General features: G+C 36.1%; 1 protein-coding gene across 1 annotated transcript; it reads left to right on the top strand.

The window, feature by feature from the left end:
• The first annotated feature begins 223 nt into the window (after nucleotides 1–223).
• LOC133249640 (sulfotransferase 1 family member D1) lies at nucleotides 224–24,934 on the top strand. Its single transcript, XM_061420371.1, has 7 exons — nucleotides 224–371; nucleotides 7,021–7,146; nucleotides 7,945–8,042; nucleotides 12,507–12,633; nucleotides 14,084–14,178; nucleotides 22,234–22,412; nucleotides 24,747–24,934. Exons 1-7 carry the CDS (start codon nucleotides 224–226, stop codon nucleotides 24,859–24,861), a joined length of 888 nt encoding a protein of 295 aa, XP_061276355.1. The 3' UTR covers nucleotides 24,862–24,934.
• Nucleotides 24,935–25,481: the final 547 nt, after the last annotated feature.

Raw genomic sequence — 25,481 nt, 5'->3', positions numbered from 1 at the left:
TTATTTAACATAAACATGTAAATGAATTGTGTGATACCTCTTTAGTTTTTATAATACCTTCTTATGCCACTGATTCATAATGCAGAGTCTTGTGACTAGGCTACTTGATCTAGAGTACTGAAATATCACTTTATTTAATACAATATTAACTTGTTTCTTAATTTGATTGATGTGGTTAAAACAAAGACCTGCTCCTCTTTGCTTAAAATCTAGTCTTTCAAAAATGGACAGCAAGCTGGATATATTCAGGAGGGAGTTGGTGGATGTTCAGGGCATCCCTCTTTTTTGGAGCATTGTTGAGGAGTGGTCCCAGGTGGAGTCATTTGAAAATCGACCAGATGACCTTCTGATCACCACCTATCCCAAATCTGGTAAGATCTTTTCATTTATTTGTACTAGCTGATTGGCTATTGATCCACCTGTGTAAGCCCAATGATCGACAGATCACTTGACAAGGGGATATCTGGAGCAGCTGTGGGACAGTTTTAAGTTATACAAAGTCACTTCTTATTTTGAAAGGTCTGCAACTGAGTGGAGGCTATATCTGAGTGGAAATTAATGCTATTGGAATTTCTTTTTAAAGTCAAGCAAAAACAAACTACACAGATAAAGAATTTAAGAACATTAGAATACATATGCACACATAAACTTTCTATACAAGTTAATGTTTAAATATTTTGCTTATTTTAATATTTAAACATATTTTGTAAAACAGTGTTTTGCTATTTCAAACGTATTTATTTTGTGAATATGTTTAGAAGTATTTTGACCTGAGACCAAACTAGGGTGGAGGTAATGAAGATAATGGCAACCTCCTACAAAAGGTCCCTTGCACGCACTGATGCACTTAGTGCCCCTGACCTTGCAGCAGTCCAATAAGAACTGGACATGGAACAATAGACTTGTTTCAAATTGGGAAAGGAATACACCAAGGCTGTATATTGTCACCCTGCTTATTTAATTATATACAGAATACCTCATGAGAAATGCCGGGCTGAATGAAGCACAAGCTGGAATCAAGATTGCCGGGAGAAATATCAATAACCTCAGATACACAGATAACACCACCTTTAAGGCAGATAGTGAAGGAGAACTAAAGAACCTCTTGATGAAAGTGAAAGAGGAGAGCGAAAAAGTTGGCTTAAAGCTCAACATTCAGAAAACTAAGATCATGGCATCTGGTCCCATCACTTCATAGCAAATAGATGGGGAAATAATGGAAACAGTGACTTAACTCTTTTGGGCTCCAAAATCATTACAGATGGTGACTGCAGCCATGAAACTAAAAGACACTTGCTCCTTGGAAGAAATGCTATGACCAAACTAGCCAGCATATTAAAAAGCAGAGACATAACTTTGCCAACATAGGTCCATCTAGTCACAGCTATGGTTTTTCCAGTAGTCATGTATGGATGTGAGAGTTGGACTGTGAAGAAAGCTGGGCACCAAAGAATTGATGCTTTTGAACTGTGGTGTTGGAGAAGACTCCTGAGAGTCCCTTGGACTGCAAGGAGATCCAACCAGTCAATCCTAAAGGGGATCAGTCCTGAATATTCATTGGAAGGACTGATCCTGTAGCTGAAACTCCAATACTTTGGCCACCTGATGCAAAGATCTAACTCATTGGAAAGGACCCTGATGATGGGAAAGATTGAAGATGAGAGGAGAAGGTGATGACAAAGGATGAGATGGTTGGATGGCATCACTGCCCTGATGGCCATGAGTTTGAGCAAACTCTGGGAGAAAGTGAAGGACAGGGAAGCCTGGCATGCTGCAGTCCATGAAGTCACAAAGAGTCGGACATGGCTGAGAGACTGAACTGAATTTAGAAGTATTTTGCTCTAAGCAAAATACCTTCTCACTTTAGTACACAATTCCAGAAAGAAGAGTTTAATATAACAATAAAAATCGATAATTTTTTAACTTCCCTAGTGGTTCAGTGGTTAAGAATCTCCCTGCCAGTGCAGGGGACATGAGTTGCATCCCTGGTTCTGAAAGATTACATGTGTAATGGGGCCACTAAGCTCATTATCCACAATTACTGAGCCTGCACTCTAGAGCCTGCTGCAACTCCTGAGCCTGCCTTCTGCAACTGCTGAAGCCCACACACCCAGGGCCTGTGCTCTGCAACAAGAGAAGCCACTGTGGTGAGAAGCCCATGCACCACAACAAAGAGTGGCCCCAACAAAGACCCAAGATGGCTAAAAATAATGTAAGCAAATAACTTTTTTAAAAGAATCAATATCTTGTATTTCTCAAAAACATATATGATTGAATCACTTTGTTGTACACATGAAACTAACACAATATTTTAAATCAACCATACTTCAATTAAAAAATGTGTATTCCTTCAGATCTTTTTATGATAGCTTTCCACTTTACCCAGTGTTAGATATATAGAAAGGTATCAGAGAGATGAGGCTCTCTCTAGCCTTTTATCCAGTTAATTTACTTGCACTCATAATCAACCAACTGTCCTGACTACAGAACTCTCTAAAGTCAATTTTCCTTTATATTCCTGCTTCATTTCTTAAAAGAATTGAGGAAAATAAAATTTTAATAAGTATACTGACTACCGATCTTTTTTTTTAGATTATAAATATTAAAACTACCTCAAAGCTATATGTTACAGGTCCTAGGAGGAAAGCCCTGCAAAGCTTGGGGGATTCTAATGTGCCAAAATTACAAACATTGCATGAGAATATAGAGTTCCTACTAGGAAGTAAACAAATGTATTATGCAGACCTTCATAGACATGAAAAATATGTTTCTTTTAGCAAAAGCTTGCTTTTCCTTTCTCTTGTCACTATTATAGAAAAGAGCTGTACACCAAGCTCAAATTGTTTAGGACCAAATCTACTTTACATTTCTTTGTTGAAGTATAAGCTTAGGAAAGGAAATATAGTCACTGATAACATATGTGTTCTTTTGTTTCTGCTTTTTTTGATATATTCACAAGCAGCAATACATTAAGTCAACCTTTGTTTTGTTTTATTTTAAATTTTTATTGGAGTGCAGTTGATTTACAATGTTGTGTTAGTTTTGGATATATAGCACAGTGAATCAATTATACATATATTCACTCTTTTTTTTAGATTCTTCTTCCCTATAGATCATTACAGAGTATTGAGTTGAGTTCCCTGTGCTATATGGTAGATCTTTATTAGGTATCACTCTTCTATATAATATATATTTATATATATAAATATATAATACTGTGCATATATCAATCCCAATAACTCAATTTATCCCTCACTCCCCCTTTTCCCCCTAGTAACCATAAGTTTGCTTTCTACATCTGTGATCCTGTTTCTGTTTTGTAAATAAGCTCATTTTTACTGTTTTTGTTGTTGTTGTTTAGATTCCATATATAAGTGATAACATATGGTGTCTGTCTTTGTCTGACTTACTTAACTCAGTATGTCAATCTCTAGGTCTATCCATGTTGCTGTAAATTGAATTATTTCATTGTTTTTAATGGTTAGCCCATAGTCCATTGTGTATATGTACTGCACCTTCTTTATCCATTTCTCAGTTGATGGACATGTAGGTTGTTGTGTATATGTACTACAGTAGGAATAGTCCATTGTATTAGACCACTAGTCCTCCCCAGGTGGTGCTAGTGGTAAAGAACCTGCCTGCCAATGCAGGAGACATAAAAGCTGTGGGTTTGATCCCTGGTCAGGAAGATCCCCTGGAGGAGGGCATGGCAATCCATTCCAGTATTCTTGCCTGGAGAATCCCATGGACAGAAGAGCCTGGCAGGCTACACACAGTAGAATCGCAGAGTTGGACACGACTAAAGCAACTTAGCATGCACACATATATGTGCTACATAGCTCAGTGGAATAGTAGTCCATTGTATATATGTGTTATATCTTCTTTATCCATTCTTCTGTTGATGGACATGTAGGTTGCTTTTATGTCCTGGCTATTGTAAACATAGTGCTGCAATGAACATTAGCTGCATGTATCTGTTCAGATTATAATTTTCTCTGGATATACTGGACAAATATATATACTGCAGAAATATAAATCAATGGAATAGGATAGAAAGCCCAGAGACACATCAACACACCTATGGTCACCTAATCTATGACAAAGGAAGCAAGAGTATACAATGGAGAAAAGATAGTCTTTTCAATAAATGGTTCTGGGAAAACTGAAAAACTACATGTAAACAAAGAAATTAGAATACTTCTTAACACCACACAAAAACATAAACTCAAAATGGATCAAAGATCTAAAGGTGAGGCTGGATACTATAAAACTCTTTAAGGTAAATAGGCAGAATACTCTCAGACATAAATTTTAGCAGGATCTTTTCTGAGTCATCTCCTAGGATAATGAAAATAAAAACAAAAATAAACAAATGGAACCTAATTAAACTGAAAAGCATTTGCACAGCAAAGGAAAATATAAACAAAATGAAAAGATAGCCTTCACAGTGAGAGAAAATACAGTATTTACAAAAGAAACAACCAACAAGGGATTAATCTCCAAAATATGCAAAAAACTCATGCAGCTCAAAAAAAAACCAAAACAAAAACAACAACCTAACCATTTGTTAATTTTTGTTTTTATTTCCACTAGTCAAGGAGGTGTATCAAAAATGATCTTGCTGCAATTTATGTCTGCTGCTGCTAAGTCGCTTCAGTCGTGTCCGACTCTGTGCGACCCCATAGACGGCAGCCCACTAGGCTCCTCTGTCCCTGGGATTCTCCAGGCAAGAATACTGGAGTGGGTTGCCATTTCCTTCTCCAATGCCTGAAAGTAGAAAGTGAAAGTGAAGTCGCTCAGTTGTGCCTGACTCTTAGTGACCCCATGGACTGGATCCCACCAGGCTCCTCCATCCAAGGGATTTTCCAGGCAAGAGTACTGGAGTGGGGTGCCATTGCCTTCTCCGATTTATGTCTGAGAGTGTTTTAATTATGTTTTCCTTTAAGAGTTTTAAAGTATCCAGCCTTACATTTAGGTCTTCAATCCATTTTTAATTTATTTTTGTATATGGTGTTAAGGGGGCTTCCCTGGTGGCTCAGTGATTAAAAAAAAAAATCCACCTGTCAATGAAGGAGATGCAGATTAAATCCCTGGGTCTGGAAGATCTCCTGGAGAAGGAAATGGCAACCCACTCCAATATTCTTGCCTGGGAAATTCCACAGAGAGAGGAACCTGGCAGGCTACAGTCCATGGAGCCTGGTGGGCTACAGTCCATCACAAAGAGTTGGGCATGACTTAGCAACAAACAACAATAACAAATGATATTTGGGAGCATTCTAAAGACAATTTTTGGAAGCTACCATTATTCAAACAGTTCATCTATGAAAGGAATCCTTGAAGGTGAACTTTTTCTGGCATAGTAAGAGCTAAATGGCTTCATATAAATTAATCCTACACTCTTTATTCCTGTTATTTTCTTTTTAGTTCATTTCCTTTACAATCTATTGAGATTACATCTTAAAATTACTAATATTTGGTGCCCTGTTGATTTTTTTATAAAAAGTTTCAAGTTAATGAACTCATTAATGAGCTAAACCATATGCTTTTTTTTTTCAAATATTGTGGAAAGTAAACATTTACAGTTCAAACCATAAATTGGCATCTTTTTCAATCAGATTTCATTGGCCACCATTTGAACCACCCACTAATAGGAAATAAAATGTGCTATATTGTACTTTGGCATTTAGGTCTCTTTTTCTCCCCCTCATGAATCATCGCTTAAGCCAAAACCATTTGCTGTCATTTAGTCACTAAGTTGTGTCTGAATCTTTGCGACCCCGTGGAGCGTAGGCCACCAGGCATCTCTGTCCATGGGATTTCCCAGGAAAGAATACTGCAGTGAGTTGCCACTTCCTTCTCCAGGGGATCTTCCTGATAGAAGGATCAAATCTACATTTCCTGAAATATCAGGCAGATTCTTTACCACATGAGGGAAGCCCAAGCCGAAATCAGACCAAGCAACAAAATGTTCAAGGGTGATAATGATTTGACTCATCTTTTTCTTAGTACTATAATTGTCTATGTAGAAGGATAGAGGAGAGAGACTCATGCTCATGATGTAGGGACAAGGAAGAAGAAGAGTTGTCCACAAGAAAGGACTGAATAGTAAGGAAGTCTAAAGTACTCAAAATTGCATCTACAGACAGATCATTCTTCAGAAATGCTGTGTGCACAGATCAGTTATTTAATTTGTATATTTAGTTTCGATCTACGATTATGCAATTTAGAGACTATCATTACACACTGGGTAAAGAGGAAGAGGATAGAAACAATTAATAAAGTATTTTTCTCCGAGGTACTACGATGTTTGTCTTGTTTGTTTGTTTAGCAGTGCCTCAACACCCTGATCATTGAGTGCCGTAGACAATTGGGTAGACTATATTCTCGTACACTTAGGTCCATTTCTCAAAAGACCAGTGAGGCACAATCTCAGAAGATCAGAGTGACTTGGTCTGCCCTGCTCATTCAGAATCCATTGTCTTTTGTTGATGAATGACACGTGAGTCTCTATGGATGCATTTACAATGTCTTGTTTCCTTTGTTCACCATTCCACCAAATGTTGAACATTTTTACCTGAAGTGCTCTTTTGTCCCCCAAACTAATAATCTTTTTAGTTAAATAGGAAATATACAAGTTTCTGGTCAGATTCACTAAATGTGACTAATTCCCTCATCCATTTCACCCAGGAGGGTATGCTATTGCTATTTAAATTCTGTCTCCTTAAAAAGTCATGCTTACGTCCTTTGCCTGCCTTACTCTTATGGTTATTTTAATCAGATTTTAGACATATAGATACACATACATACATATGTACACAATACATATGTATATGTTCAAGGTAGATACTGATATCTCCTAAGAAAAGAGATACTGATATTTCCTATCTCCTAGGAAAACAGAACGCAAATGAAGAACACTTTTTTTTTTTAATATATTACAGTGCTTCTCTACCTCTATTAACCCTCTCATATACATTTTAACACAGAGGTTTTGAGTTTCTTTGATTCTTTTTTCCTCAGGAACAACCTGGATTAGTGAAATATTGGATTTGATCTATAACAATGGGGATGCGGAGAAATGTAAAATAGATGCAATATACAAAAGAGTGCCATTCATGGAATTAATAATTCCAAGACTTACAAATGGTAATATCTCTTAATGTTCCTTTTCTGTATAGGATTAAATCCCTATTTTTGTGGTGTTTGAAAGTGTTGTGATGGAAAATGATACAAATAGAGCTTGCGCAGTTGAATCATAAGTGTCTACAATAAAAGAGTAAGAATTTGGCTATGCCAATACCCTTATTATAGTCAACTTCCACCCAAAGATAATATCTACATATGAGGACATTTTAATGAGTATATTAAAGCTTTCAACATTTAAATAATGTGTGATCATTATATGTAGAAAATTCGGTGTTTGATTCATTATAGAATCATGTCTACTATTATGTAGCTGATGTTCACAGACTCAAATAAAATGATGATGGGAATATGTGGTTTTGTATTATTAAAATATTTAAAATTAGTCATGGATCTCATGGCTTAATTTGATTTTAAGATTTGAATATAAAAAAGCTGGAAAGAGATTTTGAAGTCCTGTAGTTAAATTTTCCCATACTGTAAATAAGTAAAAGAGGAAGATAAATGAAGGAAAAACTTGGACAACTAGCACTTGACTTACTGCCTCAGCAAGTCTTTTATCTGAGGATTTATAGACACTTATAAAGATAATAAGCCCCATTATTTACAAATAAAAAATCCTAGCTCACCAGAATTTATCTGTTTTTACTTTATTGTGGATCTCAGAAGTATATGAGGATATGCAGTCATATATCCATTTCAAGTCACATAGTGGAATTAATGTTTACAAAGTCTTAGGTTATATTTTAATTAACCTTATGATTCCATATTTAAACTGTAGTTTAACTTTTATGCTTGCAGGTGTTGAGGACTTGAATGACATGCAGTCTCCTAGATTAGTGAAAACACACCTACCTGTCCAACTTCTCCCTTCTTCATTTTGGAAAAATAACTGCAAGGTAGCAAATTTTTAAACAGCAAACTTTATGTTGTGATTACTTTGACTAATTATGCAGAAATTAAGATGGGAAATTGCAATCCCTGGATAAATCATTGAAAAAATAATAATTTTGTCCATATATCCCAAGGATCAAAATAATACCACTGGACACAAGTGCTATAGATAAAGGATTATTCTCAGTGCCCAAACACTGAGAATCACTCAGGCTTTCTTGTTTCTAAAATGCCTTCTTGTCTAAATCCCTTCACTCATTGCTTTTAAACAATGGATATTTAAATAATCCATAACTCCTTCATTAACTCAGTATAATTTTAATTTACCAATATGAACTTATATATAACTTATAACATACAGCATATTATAATTTATAACATTTCCCTGATGGCTCAGTGGTAAAGAATCCACCTGCCAAGTAGAAAAGGGAGGTTGGATCCCTGGGTTGAGAAAATTCCCTTGAGAAGGAAATGGCAACCCACTCCAGTATTTTGGCAGGGGAAATCCCATGGAGAGAGGAGCCTAGTGGGCTGCAATCCATAGAGGTGGCAAAAGAACTGGACATAACTTAGTGACTAAACAACAGCAAAATATTACGTTGCAGGTTTAGCTAACTACTATATTATGGATTTCACTGGTTGCTCAATGGTAAAGAATCTGCCTGCCAATATGAGACACTGGTTCAATCCCTGGGTCAGGAAGATCCCCTGGTGAAGAAAATGGCAACTCACTCCAGTATTCTTGCCTGGGAAATCCAGTGGACAAAAGAGCCTAGGGGACTACAGTCTATGGGGTTGGACATGACTTACAACAATGGACTTGTTGTAACAATAACAATGGATTTGTTTCAAGCTACCTTTTCAATAAGTATTTTAATTCATGTACTGTTTATAGTGGAAAGTACATAAATGCTAAGGATATGGATTGACGAGTTTTCACAAAGTGAGCATACCCATGAAATTAGACCCCAGAACAAGAAATTGACCAAGGAATTAAATGAGGAATAGAGCCAGATAAAGCTCTATTCCTGTGCATTTCCAGACAGGAACCCATCCCCATTTGCAGAGATAATCATTATTTGTGAATGTTTTCATCATAAAGTGATTTGCCTGTTTTTCTTGTAAAGTTATTCTCTTGAATGTTTCAGTTCAGTCAGTTCAGTCGCTCAGTCGTGTCCGACTCTTTGCGACCCCATGAATTGCAGCACTCCAGGCCTCCCTGTCCATCAACTCCCGGAGTTCACTCAGACTCATGTTCATCAAGTCAGTGATGCCACTCAGCCATCTCATCCTCTGTCGTCCCCTTCTCCTCCTGCCCTCAATCTCTCACAGCATCAGAGTCTTTTCCAATGAGTCAACTCTTCGTATGAGGTGGCCAAAATACTGGAGTTTCACCTTTAGCTTATTCCATTTAATGTAATATCTGTGGGATCAATTCTTACCATACTTGTTATTTTGCATTTGTCTTGGTTTCCTTAATATAGACCTGTTTACATCATAAATTGTGGTATCATGAGCAGAAGTAGCTCACTAGAGATGCAAATTCTCAGGCCCAAATCCAACCTACTGAATCAGAAATTATGGGCTTAGGGTCTAGCAATCTGAGTTTTAATAAGACCTCCAAGCATATTTGGTTCATATTAACATTTGAGAACCACTGATGTTAGGCATTCCAATATGTACACGTGAATATTCCACAAATTACTTATTCATGGTATAATTGATGGACAGTTGCATTGTTGTTTATTGTCAGTAATAAAAATAGTTCTGCAGTGCACATTCTTATGCAAATATAAAATAGCACATATATGTATACATTTCTCTTAGTTACATATCTTGGGATAGTACTGCATCTTAAAGTATGCATTTGTCCAGCTTTAGAAAAAAATTTTCCAATTTCTTTTCCAAGCATATGCACTAGTGTACACTTTGATCAGTAGTATATGAGTCTAAGTTCTCCTTGTCCTCATCAATCCAAAATATAGCTAAAAATATTTACTTTTAGCCATACTGGTAAATGGTGGCAAACTGGTGGCATCTCATTGTGGTTTTACTTTATATTTCCCTAATGATTAATTATTTCAAGCAACTTTACATAGCTTTAGATTTAGATATCATAGATAGATATTATATATATATATCTATATATATAAATAGATAGATAGATAGATAAAAGGTGATTTAGATATCACCTTTTCTGAGGTATGTGTATAAATCCTTTGCCTTTTTCTAAAGGGGCTTCTTTCTTTTTAATTATTAAGCTAGAAGTTCTCCATATAGTCTTAATACGAGTATTTTCATGAGATAATTTAATTTCTTTATGTCTTACTCTGTTTTTTTTTCTTTTTTAACTTTCTCAGCAATATCTTTTAAAGAAGTTTTTAATTTTGGCATTGGTGGATATATCAGTTTTTTTCTTTATGATTGGAGCTTTCTGTAATTGTTTAAAATCTCATCCCCCAAATCATGAATATATTCTCCCTTCTGTTTTCCTCTAAAGGCTTTATTGCTTCAATTACCACCTTTATATAAAAATATCTGTTTAATACCTATAACATAAGTAGTAATGTTCTTTTTAAAACAAATTTTGATATAATAATATTCTTTCTCTATGACCACATTATGCAAAGGTTTAAAAAATCAGGGACTTCTGGTCCATACAGCATATAGTCTTATAGAATACATCAAATACTGTGGAAAAGATAGCCAAAATATACATATATATATATATATATATATATATATATATATATATACACACATGAAAAAATAATTACATATCAGCAAGGTAAGTGCCAGTACATGAAGTAAAGATTCTTTGGGGCAAAGTAGTCTCTCTCTCTCTCTGGCTATGCTGCACAACTTGCAGCAACTTAGTTCCCAAACCAGGGATAGAACCCCATGCCCCCTGCAGTGGAAGCACAGGGTCCTAACCACTGGACTACAAGGGAAGTCCTGAAAGAAGTCTCATAAAAGAAGGAAAATTTTCATCAACATCTTAAAGAAAAAGTAGGAGATTTTCAGATTAACGAGGTCAGTTTAGAAAAAGAAAACTATATGTACATAGCCTAACATGTGAAACAGCAAGGCATGAGGCAGATTCCACAAATGGTTTAATGTGGTTGGAAAATGAATCTGGAAAGCTAGACAGTCACCAGACCTGTAGATCTGAGAAAGGTATTTAGAGCATGTCTTTATCACCACATCTTTAATAGAATGAGCAAAACAGCTGTTGTTTTTCAGCTGTAGTTTTTCTTTTGAAAAATTGATTGATTATACTTTATGTTATCCAAAATGTCTTTGTATGTGTGTTTGTGTCTACCTTTGTTTGTCATTCAAAATCTAATTAAAACAAATGTGATAAGGAAGTAAGGATATAGTTTATCATCTTAAATCTTGAAGTAAAAACTCATAGAAACTCCCAGAAATACCTTGGTGTTAGGAGAATTGGGGAGTATCTCTGAGAGCCTTTTATCTATATTTCTATCTCACAGACTTCATTAAAGAAATAGAAGGGGTGATAAGAAAGCAGTTGATTCATCACCATGGTTGAAACAGAAACCAATTGAGAATATTTGCAAAGTTTAGTATTTTCTCAAAAAATTATATCAGCAACAGAGTCCAAGCTCTAAACTTTTGAAAAATCCCTCTCCATTCATGTCACTTCTTTCTTCTTTCTAAGCCTGTCCAGAATATGAGAACTACCAGTGGTATGGGATTATAAAAGTTCCCATTTCCTTTCTCCATCAGTTGGAAAAGAAGAAGAAAGCTCAGATTCTGTTTAGATGAAAGGAGATTTCTTCCTGAAATACATTTTTACTTAGAAATATATTTACTGCGTAAGTGGCTAGGGCTTCAGTGTTTTCAGGTGTGCTTTTACAGGGGATAAGTAGGCTTAATGGACTTCACAGGATTTTCCAGCAAGGCATAGCAATATCACTTTTATTGGGAAATGTATTCAAAATGTCTGCCTTCAAACATACTTGGCATCTTAATACATAAATTTTACTTCCATGTCAATCATTATAAACAGCAATGATCGTTATGTACATTGATTAAATGTACCCAAATAATAGCTTCTTTTCAATAAAAGATAAGGTGTTTTTTCAGCTTTATAAACTTGCTTTTTCCTTTCATTATTAGTTTTAACAAGTTATACAGAGAAATATTCTCAATTTAAGAGCAAGTTTAGTTCATTCTTAAAATTCAATATTTACTGTAATTCTTATTATACTTGGTTTTCCATGTGTTAAGAGATGTTCTTCTTTTGAAAGACTAAAGACAAATCAGGGAAGTGAGATATAAGTTTTTGTGTTATATATAGTCATGAATATACTATGTCAGAATATAAATATAAAGCTTAGGTTATGATTAAAAAAAGGAAAATAAACATTCTGCCAGGGTAAGCAAAAAAATACAAGTGATTAAAGAATATAAATGACATGATGATTTTCCCTATCTCCCCATAGATGGTCTATGTGGCACGGAATGCTAATGATGTAGCTGTGTCTTACTATTATTTTTACCAAATGGCAAAAATGCATCCAGATCCTGGTACCTGGGAGGAATTCCTAGATAAATTCATGACTGGAAAGGGTGAGTCTAAATCTTATTTTAATGATAGAGTTCCATTGTGAAAAATCTTTTTACAAGGAGATATAAGGTTTAAATACAAATTTTGTATTTATTATAAACCTAATATATGCCCAACATTCTACTAGTGTATGAAGAAGATAGACAAAGCAAAAGATAAAACATATAGTCTCTTCCCTTTAAAGACTTTTGGGGAATATGAGACTTACAGAGTCATCAATCCTAAGTCTCTGTTTTGTTACTGCTTAGTGACCACTGATAAGCACTTTCTTACTGTCCCTCCCCTTATATTGTTTTGATTTTGTACATATCTTTTGGACTTTCTTTTCTCTACCATTCCTCCATTTTTATTATATAAACTGGAAATTCTTGAGTGAAAATTTTATATTCAAGTCTTTGTTCTTCTACAGAGCCTCTTTTAGGAAACATATTCATGCCTATGGTAGTAACTCTATGCTTCTTCCACATCCCATTCCTAACCTCTCAATCCCTGTCTTTCTCTCCCTCTCCCTCTCCCTCTCCTATGAACTTCAATACCACTTACCTTCTGTGATACTTAGTATCTGCCATCTTGCTCTTGTAATTTTAGTTTTATTTATTTGTAGCTGTATCTTTTTTGCTAGGCCTGTCATAGAAAAGTACCACAGACTGAATGGCTTAAACAACTCACATTTATTTTCTCACAGTTCTGAAGGTTAGATGTCCAAGATAAAGGTGTACTCAGGGTTGATTTCTGAGGCTTTTCTTCTTGTCTTGTAGGTGACCATCTTCTCCCTATATCTTCATATGGTCTCATTGTACATGTTTGTTGTAATTTCCTGATGACCTCTGAACCTCCTTTCGGGTCATCCTTGAAGAAAGAAGCATGTTCGCAGCCACATGGCCCTATTGGTCTATTTCTTGCCTGTAGGGACCCAGAAGTCTAACAGTCTTCTCACATTTCAACCTGCCACCGTCCCTTCAGTGCAAACTGGCAGTGTTTTCACTGAGATAACTAATTGTATTTTTAAGTCACACACTGAACCTCTTTGATGAATGCTGCCAATCACATCCTTGGTGTTTTTTCCAGAGTATGCTTTCTCAGATCCTTTTTCAATATGGATAAGCTGAGAATTTTCTAAATCTTCAATTTCTAGTTCCTTTTTGCCTAATAACTACTTCTTCAGTTTATTTCCAAAATCAGTTGTAGTCTGAAGTACTAGTGATCGGGACTTCAACATAAGAATTTGAGGGGACACAATTCATCATGTAACAGAAGTATTTCATCCTTTCTAAGATTGTAAGTTGGGTGAGAACAGGAATTATTTGATATGTTTCTCTTATCCTACCACCCCTCATTCCTGAACTAATAAGTAATCATACTGATGTGTGAGGATGACTGGGAATAATGTTGAACAATTCTTTACTTCATGTAAATATTTTAATTATGTGATCATTTTATGTCTCAATTTAGTGGCTTTTGGTTCTTGGTATGACCATGTTAAGGGCTGGTGGGAGAAGAAAAAAGATTATCGCATACTTTATCTGTTTTATGAAGACATGAAACAGGTAAGAGCAAACTACTATTTCTTCATTTTTAAGGAAACTTAAGATTCATCTTTGTATCACACTTTCTTTTCTTTTTGATCTATAAATATGAGTAATCTGTGTATGCTAAGTCACTTCATTCTTTTCGGACTCTTTTCAACCCTATGGACTAGAAGCATTCAGGAACTAGACCACTCAGGTATGACCTAAATCAAATCCCTTATGAGTATACAGTGGAAGTGATAAGCAGATTCAAAGGAGTAGATCTAATAGAGTGCCTGAAGAACTATGGATGGAGGTTCGTGACATTGTACAGGAGGCAGTGATCAAAACCATCACCATGGAAAAGAAATGAAAAAAGGCAAAATGGTTGTCTGAGTAGGCCTTACAAATAGCTATGAAAGGAAAAGAAGTGAAAGGCAAAGGAGAAAAGGAAAGATATACCCATTTGAATGCAGAGTTCCAAAGAATAGCAAGGAGAGATAAGAAAGCCTTCTTCAGCGATCAGTGCAAAGAAATAGAGGAAAACAATAGAATGGGAAAGACTAGAGATCTTTTCAAGAAAATTAGAGATACCAAGGGAACATTTCATGCAAAGATGGGCATAATAAAGGACAGAAATGGTAGGGACCTAACAGAAGCAGAAGATATTAAGAAGAGGTAGCAAGAATACCCAAAAGAACTATATAAAAAAGACCTTCATGATCCAGATAATCATGATGGTGTGATCACTCACCTAGAACCAGACATCCTGGAATGTGAAGACAAGTGGGCCTTAGGAAGCATCACCACAAACAAAGCTAGTGGAGGTGATGGAATTCCAGTTGAGCAATTTCAAATGCTAAAAGATAATGCTGTGAAAGCACAGCACTCAATATGTCAGCACATTTGGAAAACTCAGCAGTGGCCACAGGACTGGAAAAGGTCAGTTTTCATTCCAATCCCAAAGAGAGGCAATGTCAAAGAATGCTTAAACTACTGCACAATTACACTCATCTCACATGCTAGCAAAGTAATGCTCAAAATTCTCCAAGCCAGGCTTCAACAGTTCATGAACTGTGAACTGCCAGATGTTCAAGCTGGTTTTAGAAAAGGCAGAGGAACCAGAGATCAAATTGCCAACATCTGCTGGATCACTGAAAAAGCAACAGGTTTCCAGAAAATCATTCTGCTTTATTGACTATGCCAAAGCCTTTGACTGTGTGGATCACAACAAACTGTGGAAAATTCTGAAAGAGATGGGAATACCAGACCACCTGACTTGCTTCCTGAGAAATCTGTGTGCAGATCAAGAAGCAACAGTTTGAACTGGACATGGAACAACAGACTGTTTCCAAATCAGGAAAGGAGTACGTCAAGGCTATATTTTGTCACCCTGCTTATTTAATTTATATATGGAGTATGTCATGTGAAATGCCAGGCTGGATGAAGCACAAGCTTTAATCAAGATTGCTGGGAGAAATATCAATAACCTCAGATATGTAGATGATACCACATTTATGGAAGAAAGTGAAGAAGAACTAAAGAGCCTCTTGATGAAAGAGGAGAGTGAAATGTTGGCTTAAAACTCAACATTCAGAAAACTAAGATCATGGCATCTGGTCCCATCACTGCATGGCAAATAGATAGAGAAACAATGGAAATAGTGAGAGACTTTATTTTCTTGGTCTCCAAAATCACTGCAGATGGTGACTGCAGCCATGAAATTAAAAAATGCTTGCTCCTTGGAAGAAAAGCTATGACCAATATAGACAGCATATTAAAAAGTAGAGACATTACTTTGCCAATAAAGTTCCATCTAGTCACAGCTATAGTTTTTCCAGTAGTTATGTATGGATGTGAGAGTTGGACTATAAGGAAAGCTGAGTGCCAAAGAATTGATGCTTTTGAACTGTGTTGTTGGAGAAGACTCCTGAGCATCCCTTGCACAGCAAGGAGATCCAACCAGTCCATCCTAAAGAAAATCAATCTTGAATATGCATTGGAAAGACTGATACTGAAGCTGAAACTCCAATACTTTGGCCACCTGATGCAAAGAACTGACTCACTGGAAAAGACCCAGATGCTGGGAAAGATTGAAGGCAGGAGAAGGGGGCAACAGGGAATGAGTTGGTTGGATGGCATCACCAACTCAATGGACATGAGTTTGAGTAGGCTCTGGGAGCTGGTGATGAACAGAGAAGTCTGGCATGGTGCAGTCCATGGGGTCTCTAAGAGTCAGACATGACTGAGCGACTAAAATGAACTGAGCTGGACCAGAACCCACCAAGTTCCTCTGTCCATGAGACTCTCCAGGCAAGGATAATGAAGTGAGTTGCGATTTTCCTTCTCCAGGGGATCTTTGTCAACCAGGGGTCCAACTGATGTCTCTTAGTCTCTTGCTCTGGGAGGTGATTTGTTTGTTTGTTTGTTTAATTCTAGCGCCATCTGGCAAGTCCTCATGACTAATCTTCTGTTCTATTAATTCAGCCTTGAAACTTGATCTTTTACTTAATCTACTCCTTTCTGCTAATACTGTCTCCTACTCTAGTTCAGCCAACTGTCTTGATATATTTGAACTAATTTTGCTTCTGTTATTCACTCAGAGAGAATGATATTCTTAAAATCTAAATCAAAGTATGTCCACTGTCTTCTAATAATCTTTCAATGACTTCTGTCTCTGCTGCTGTTGTTTAGTCACTAAGTTTTGTCCAACACTCTATGACCCCATGGACTTTAGCCCACCAAGCACCTCTATCCATTGAATATTCCAGGCAAGAATACTGGAGTGGGTTGCCATTTCCTTCTTCAGGGTATCTTCCTGACGCAGGGATGAAACCTGTGTCTCCTGCATTGGCAAGTGGATTCTTTAGCCTTGATGAGCCACCAGGGAAGCCCCAAAGTATAAAACATTAAGATAATTTATAGATTTGCACATTATTTAGTCCCTGTCTGTCTCTCCAATCTTTTCTGATGCCATTTTCCATTTCTCAAAAAATTGAGCTTACTTGAAACATTTTTCCTACTATTTTTAGATTAACCTCTTCTCATGCTTCATGTCGTGGGTATTACCTCTCCACAGAGCTCTTTCATGTTCACAAGATCAGATAACTTATCTTTTGTCTACTAAAGTCTCTTTTGCTGCTATTGTTATTTTCATAGTATCAACCACCTCTAATTATTTTATGTATATGTTTATTTATGGTTTTTTAGTCTCCTATACTATTATGGCAAGGATATTGGGGAAGCAATGTAATTTTTATTATGTAATCTCTAAAACATATAACTTTTATTTTTTCTCTTCAGTTTAATCATTAGCATTGAAAAGAATTCATTCTACAATTTGATTGAAAACTTATCCTGTCCTGATTATTTAGGTAATTCATTTAAGGAATATGTCTCATCTCTTAAACTGAATGTCTCTCAGAGAACCTGTCCACACCTAAATTCCCTTGGATGACTATGATTCATTCATCTCTTATTTGGGAAATCTATTCCACACACATCCCCTAAAGAAACTACCTTACCCACCTAAGGCAATCCTCTCTGGAAGATTTGCTAGTCAAATTCTCAGCTTCCCATGCAACCTGTTCAAACCACTTTGCACTTGCCACTCTGGATTATGGTGTGGTATATTACCCTAATTATGGGACAAGAAGCAACAAATAGAGATTGAAGATGATAAGCAGTATCTTGAAAGAGAAGTTCCCACATTAGGTCATAATAAGGTCTTTGAGCTAAGGAAGTTTTGTTTTTGTTGGTTAGTCGCTAAGTCGTGTTTGGCTCTTTGCAACCCCATGGACTGAAGCCTGCCAGATTACTCCATCTATGGGATGTCCCAGGCAAGAATAATGGAGTGGGTTGCCATTTCCTATTCCAAGGAATTTGAATCTTCTCAAATATGGGAGGAGAATCTACATCTTCTGTCAGAAAAAGCTCAAAATTAATCAAGGGTTCCAGTGTCTCTGTTATCAGATCTGCCCGAAATATTACCATTCCAAGCCTTCTCCACCCTTTCCCCTCACTCTTCCACGTACCTTTCACATGATAGACTAGTCACAACTGGGGATTCAACTTTCATAGTAATTCTTCCGCTTGAAGAATTAGGGCGTGTATCTTATTGCTACCATGTTAAGTTATGCAGTTATAAGAAATAGATTCTATTATAGCCACCACAGAAACTTTCTGGTTCTGTTTCCATGAATTGAGATGGATGTCTTAGGAAAGTGAAAGCTCAGATTGTTTTCTGGCTGATCTCATCAATTCACTAAGATTATGGCTCTCTGTTTCAGTCTGGTTTAGAGCATCAAGAAGAACACTTCCTCAGTGGGTAGCAGGGCACAAGCTATTTTATCTGAATGCAACTCTTTCATTACATCTAACATGCTCTTCTAGGTCCAGTCCTGATGCATAGAGAAGGAAAGTCACAAGGAATACATTAAATGGATCTCTCCTCTTCATTATTGTCTCTTTCTCTTCCCTACCACTCCTTGGGCTGGAAAGTGCACAGGTTTTTATTTTACTGTCCTCATATACTCAGACTATCAAAATATCTATATAAGTGTGAGAGGTAGAAAGAATATCTTTTTTCTAATATAAGAGATTTCTCTGAGAGGTATATCTATTCGTTATTTTATCAAGATATAATTGACATATAATATTAGTTTCAGGTATACAAAAGAATGATTCAATATCTGTCTACAGTATAAAATAACCACCACAATAAGTCTAATTGATATACATCACAACACAGAGTTATATATATATCTTTTCTTGTGATGAGAATTTTTAGATATACTCTCTCTGCAACTTTAAAACTTATAACAGAGTATTATTGAGTATGGTTAACCATTATTCCTAGCCTTAGAAAACTTTCAGCTTTTCACCTTTGAGTATGTTAGCTCTGGATTTATATGTGTCCTTAATTTTACTGATGTATGTTCCTTCTCTATTCCCTTTGTTGAGAGTTCTTAATCATAAATCTGTATTAAATTTTGTCAAATGATTTTTTCTGCATCTATTGAGATGATCATGTGATTTATATTCTTGATTTTGTTAATGTGATGTATCACATTGATTGATTTGCAGATGTTGAAACATTTATGCATCCCCAGAATAAATCTCACTTGATTATAGCATCAGTTCAGTCCACTTCAGTCACTCTGTCGTGTCCGACTCTTTGCGACCCCGTGAACTGCAGCACGCCAGGCCTCTCTGTCCATCACCAACTCCTGGAGTTCACTCAAATGCACATCCATCGAGTAGGTAATGCCATCCAGCCATCTCATCCTCTGTTATCTCCTTTTCCTCCTGCCCCCAATCCCTCCCAGCATCAAAGTCTTTTCCAATATGTCAACTCTTTGCATGAGGTGGCCAAGAACAGGACTTTCAGCTTTAGCATCATTCCTTCCAAAGAACACCCAAGACTGATCTCCTTTAGAATTGACTGGTTGGATCTCCTTTCTGGGCAAGGGACTCACAAGAGTCTTCTCCAACACCACAGTTCTAAAGTATCAATTCTTCACAGTCCAACTCTCACATCCATACATGACTACTGGAAAAACCATAGCCTTGACTAGATGGACCTTTGTTGGCAAAGTAGTGCCTCTGTTTTTGAATGTGCTGTCTAGGTTGGTCATAACTTTCCTTCCAAGGAGTAAGCGTCTTTTAATGTCATGGCTGCAATCACCATCTGCAGTGATTTTGGAGCCCATAAAAATAAAGTCAGCCACTGTTTCCCCATCTATTTCCCATGAAGTGATGGGACCGGATGCCATAATCTTCGTTTTCTGAATGTTGAGCTTTAAGCCAACTTTTTCACTCTCCACTTTCACTTTCATCAAGAGGCTTTTGAGTTCCTCTTCACTTTCTGCCATAAGGGTGGTGTCATTTGCATATCTGAGGTTATTGATATTTCTCCCTGCAATCTTCATTCCAGCTTGTGCTTCTTCCAGCCCAGCGTCTCTCATGATGTACTCTGCATATAAGTTAAATAAGCCGAGTGACAATATACAGCCTTGACATACTCATTTTCTTATTTGGAACCAGTCTGTTGTTCCATGTCCAGTTCTAACTGTTGCTTCCTGACCTGCATATAGATTTCTCAAGAGGCAAGTCAGGTGGTCTGGTATTCCCATATCTTGAAGAATTTTCCACAGTTTATTGTGGTCCACACAGTCAAAGGCTTTGGCATAGTCAGTAAAGCAGATATAGATGTTTTTCTGGAACTCTCTTGCTTTTTCCATGATCCAGCAGATGTTGGCAATTTGATCTCTGGTTCCTCTGTCTTTTCTAAAACCAGCTTGAACATCTGGAAATTCACAGTTCATGTATTGCTGAAGCCTGGCTTGGAGAATTTTGAGCATTACTTTACTAGCATGTGAGGTGAGTGCAATTGTGCAGTAGTTTGAGCATTCTTTGGCATTGTCTTTCTTTGGGATTGGAATGAAAACTGACCTTTTCCAGTCCTGTGGCCACTGCTGAGTTTTCCAAATGTGCTGGCATATTGAGTGCAGCACTTTCACAGCATCATCTTTCAGGATTTGAAATAGCTCAACTGGAATTCCATCACTTCCACTAGCTTTGTTCATAGTGAAGCTTTCTAAGGCCCACTTGACTTCACATTCCAGGATGTCTGGCTCTAGGTGAGTGATCACACCATCATGATTATCTTGGTTGTGAATATCTTTTTTGTACAGTTCTTCTGTGTATTCTTGCCACCTCTTCTTAACCCACTTCCAACAACACAAGAGTTGGCTCTACACATGAAAATCACCAGATGGTCAACACTGAAATCAGATTGATTATATTCTTTGCAGCCAAAGATGGAAAGCTCTATACAGTCAGCAAAAACAAGCCCAGGAGGTGACTGTGTTCAGATCATGAACTCCTTATTGCCAAATTCAGACTTAAATTGAAGAAAGTAGGGAAAATCACTAGACCATTCTGGTATAACCTAAATCAAATCCCTTATGATTATACAGTGGAAGTGAGAAATAGATTTAAGGGCCTAGATCTGATAGATAGAGTGCCTGATGAACTATGGATGGAGGTTCGTGACTGTACAGGAGACAGGGATCAAGATCATCCCCGTGGAAAAGAAATGCAAAAAAGCAAAATGGCTGTCTGGGGAGGCCTTACAAATAGCTGTGAAAAGAAGAGAAGTGAAAAGCAAAGGAGAAAAGGAAAGATATAAGCATCTGAATGCAGAGTTCCAAAGAATTGCAAGAAGAGATAAGAAAGCCTTCCTCAGCGATCAATGCAAAGAAATGAGGCAACCAACAGAATGGGAAAGACTAGAGATCTCTTCAAGAAAATTAGATATACCAAGGGAACATTTCATGCAAAGATGGGCTCCATAAAGGACAGAAATGGTATGATTATAGCATATGATCCTTTTAATGTGCTGTTGAATTTAGTTTGCCAGTATTTTGTTCATGTTTTCTGCACTGATATTCACCAGAGATATTGACTTGCAATTTTCATTTCTGATACTCTACTTGTCTAGCTTTGTTGTCTGGGTAAGGCAGGCTTCATAAAATGAGTTTGGAAGTATTCTCTTAGCTTCTACTTTTTGGAAGAGTTTGAGAAATATTCATATTAATTCTTCTTTAAATGCTTGGTGGAAATCTATTCTTAATATTAGATATGCTATAAAAAGAAGATAAAGGGGTTTTGAAAATTTCATCTTGTCATAATTATATCTTATCTTAATTATACCTTGCCATAATATCATAGGGCTTCCCTGGTGGCTCAGTCTGTAAAGAATCCACCTACAATGCAGGAGACCCAAGTTTGTTTTATCACCATCTATTATTCTACAGGATAATTCTACTTTTGAAAGTGAAAAGTTGAATATTGACCTATTTTTTTTTTTTCCATTTTTTGAAACAAATCTTACCTCTTCCTTTTAGCAGATGGTTGTCTGGTATAATCAAGAATAAGATTATACACTTGGGAAAGGAAATTGAAAAGGCCATATAAAACTATAAAAATATTTCCTCTGACACATTGAAATGTGGATCCTTATAAAATGCATTGCTTACTTCATGACTAAATCTACCTGAAATAATCCTGTTTCTTTATAATATTTTTTAGGATCCAAAGTGTGAAATTCAGAAGTTATTAAAATTTCTAGATAAAGACCTTCCAGAAGAAACTGTGGATAAAATCCTCTATCATAGCTCCTTTGATATGATGAAGCAAAATCCTAGTGCAAATTATACCACTATGCCAAAATTTTGTATGGACCATTCTGTGTCTCCCTTCATGAGAAAGGTAGCTTTATATACATTATATATTAGCTTCTATACAAATTGATAGTAATATTATGGACATTGTATGTAGGCAGATAAGAACAATATCAAAGTAAATGGGAAGAGATTAAGTATGTTGGGGAGAAAGTTTTATGAAAAAAATTATTAAAGGAAATAATTCATGGCAAAAATATTTATTATTATTGTAAGCCTAACATGTAAGACAAGCTTCCTAGTAAAAAATGTTTATTCAAGAATCTATGTGTTGATAAGTATAGATTTTGACATTCAATGATGTATCAGAAGGATAACTGTTATTTGTCTGAATTATCTAGATATTCTTCATATTCCCTAAAATTTTTGCTATGGTTGGTAACTAGCTTAAATAATGCTGGGAATAAATTAATGAAAAATGAAAGTGAAGTCGCTTAGTCGTGTCCGACTCTTTGTGACCCCATGGACTGTAGCCTACCAGGCTCCTCTGTCCATGGGATTTTCAAGGCAAGAAAGAGTACTGGAGTGGGTTACCATGAAAGAAAATCCAATTCCTTGAGATTGTTTCTATGATTATGATAAATCATTGCATACTCAAGTATTGAACTGTAGTCAACATTTTGCACAAAATATTCCTTTACTGAATATATGTTGAGTTGAAGTGTGTGTGTGTGTGTGTGTGTGTGTGTGTGTGTGTATGGTTGGATGGCATCACCAACTCAACGGACACGAATGTGAGCAAAATCTGGAAGATGGTGAAGGACAGGGAAGCCCAGAATGCTGTAGTTGGACACGACTAAGTGAATGAACAAAATGTGTGTGTATGTCTTTGTCCTTATGATGAGATTGATAAATTCTGTTAGTTGCGTATGCATTAGTCATCTTTGCTAAAACAAACAACCCCAAGAATCTCAGTAGCTTAGGGATTTGTTTTTTGTTTAATATTGTTGTATGTTGGCCAACTGTGGCTGCAGCAATTTTGTTCATTTCTTTTTGACTCTGATTAGTTTTGTTTGACTCTCATGGGCTCTGCCTCTTATGTTTTCTCTTTCTGAAACCCAGACTGAAAGAGCTGCCCTTTTGTGAGCTATGCCCTCAAAAAAGAGAGAAAGATCAAGAAAGATGTTGGAAACTTGCCAGGCCCTTTAAAGTTTCTGTTCAGATGTGCTATATACCACATACATTCAAATTCCTTTGGCCAAAGCATACAAAAAATCCAAGCCCAAAGTTAATGAGGCAAGGAGGAATCACACAACATGCTACAATGGACATAGGTGTAAAATCTTTTTACAGTGAAGAAGAGAGTAAATATTAATATAATCTAAGACAGTTTTGAAGGAACAGATGTTTTGACGAGAACCTGTAAAGGCACTATTAAAGGAAATTGTAATTATAATGCATCAGTACATTCTAGAGATATTTTTAGGAGGTTAGGAACTGTGCAATGGATAAGCCTTGCTGGGAATATCTGGATCTTGGCCAGATATGATTTTGCCTCCCAGGGGATGTTTGACAACATTTGAAGTCATTGCTGGTGATCATGACTAGGGGTTCGCTGTTGGCTTCCAATGTATAGAGGCTAAGGATGATGCTAAAACCTCCCACAATGCACAGGACAACCCCCACATCCTCCCCAGCAAAGAACTGGCTGACTTCAAATATCAACAGTGGAGATATACATAAATAAAATGTCAAGGTTAAGAAGTCCTAGGCCAGATTGATGGTTGTTTTGGCATGTTTTCTTCATTTTTTCTCTAAAACTGGGCTTCCAAATGTGTCTTCTTAATTGCCCTATGAAAATGACATTGTTTCTATCAGATATGCATTATAAATACTACTTCCTATTTCTTCCTTTAAGGTTTTAGATGTGGTTAGTATCAAGAAGATTGAAAGAACAATACAATAATAATGAAATAGATTTAATTACATTGAATATAGTAGTTTCTAAATCTTACTTGATCATAGAAACTTTTTAATAACTTTAGTAACTTTTTATCATTTTACACCGGAAAAGATAGTTTTAAAATGTCTGAAAAGCTTTCTGGTCCTTTATTAATCAAGCTCTTAAAATCAAAGAGTAAAGATTTTGAGACATTGGATTTTTCTCTCAGTGACATTTCCTGAAGCTATTCAACAAGTTATTTCTTTATATAAGATATTGGAAAAACCCACGGAGATTTTTGGAAAATTAGGAAGGTCTAAGAGTCTGGGAGTGGGAGTAGGAGGTGAAGAACAGAGTTATGGAGTAGATATGGCACTATAAAGTTAGAGGTCTAAAAATACAAGCTAGTAATTAAGCTTAAAATTGATATTAGAAATTTTTAACATTAGTTTAAAATTTACCACCTCATCTTTCTTTTCAGGTGTTTCAGGAGACTGGAAAAATCAGTTTACTGTAGTCCAGTATGAAAGATTTGAAGAGGATTATGAAAAGAAAATGAAAGGGTCTACATTGCAATTTCATTCTGAGATCTAAGAAATACTTGCTCTTTTTCCAGCTGCTTTAGTTATGTGTAATGTTTTCCTATTTACTGACATTAGTGTTTTATAAGAGAATATTCAAAGAATTTCAGAGTTTGCATATGAAAGATCAACATTGTTTTATTATTTTAACTACCTTCTACAATGTTTTTATTATGCTTTATTATTCCTAAAGACTAAATAAAATTAAGTCTAAAAATTTATAATTGTACTTTTTTTTTTAAGTTTAAGGCCTGCATTGTTGGACTGGTAAGGAAGATATTTAACAAAATCTTCAAGATAGATGGATTAGACCCAAAATACCCTCTTAAGAAGGCATTATATTCTCTTCATTGTATGCTTAGAATGGTATCAGCATAATAAAATATCAATGACATTTTTGTGTATTTCCTTAGAGTGTTTACTGAATAGTTTATTAATCATGGTCTTCTACTCTTATAGTTTATACATTAATAATCTAAAAGTAATAAATAAACATATATTACCAAAGTATGTAATAATAATAATTCATTAGTTACTATCAGAGATAAAAATCAATAATGAGTCATCATAGTATTGCTGCATCACTTCAGTCGTGTCCGACTCTGTGCGACCCCATGGACTGCAGCCTACCAG

This window comes from Bos javanicus, chromosome 6 (genome assembly GCF_032452875.1).
Source record: "Bos javanicus breed banteng chromosome 6, ARS-OSU_banteng_1.0, whole genome shotgun sequence".
NCBI lineage: Eukaryota > Metazoa > Chordata > Mammalia > Artiodactyla > Bovidae > Bos > Bos javanicus.
The sequence above is the reverse complement of the archived record's forward strand: the minus strand, read 5'-3'. Positions and strand labels throughout refer to the sequence as shown.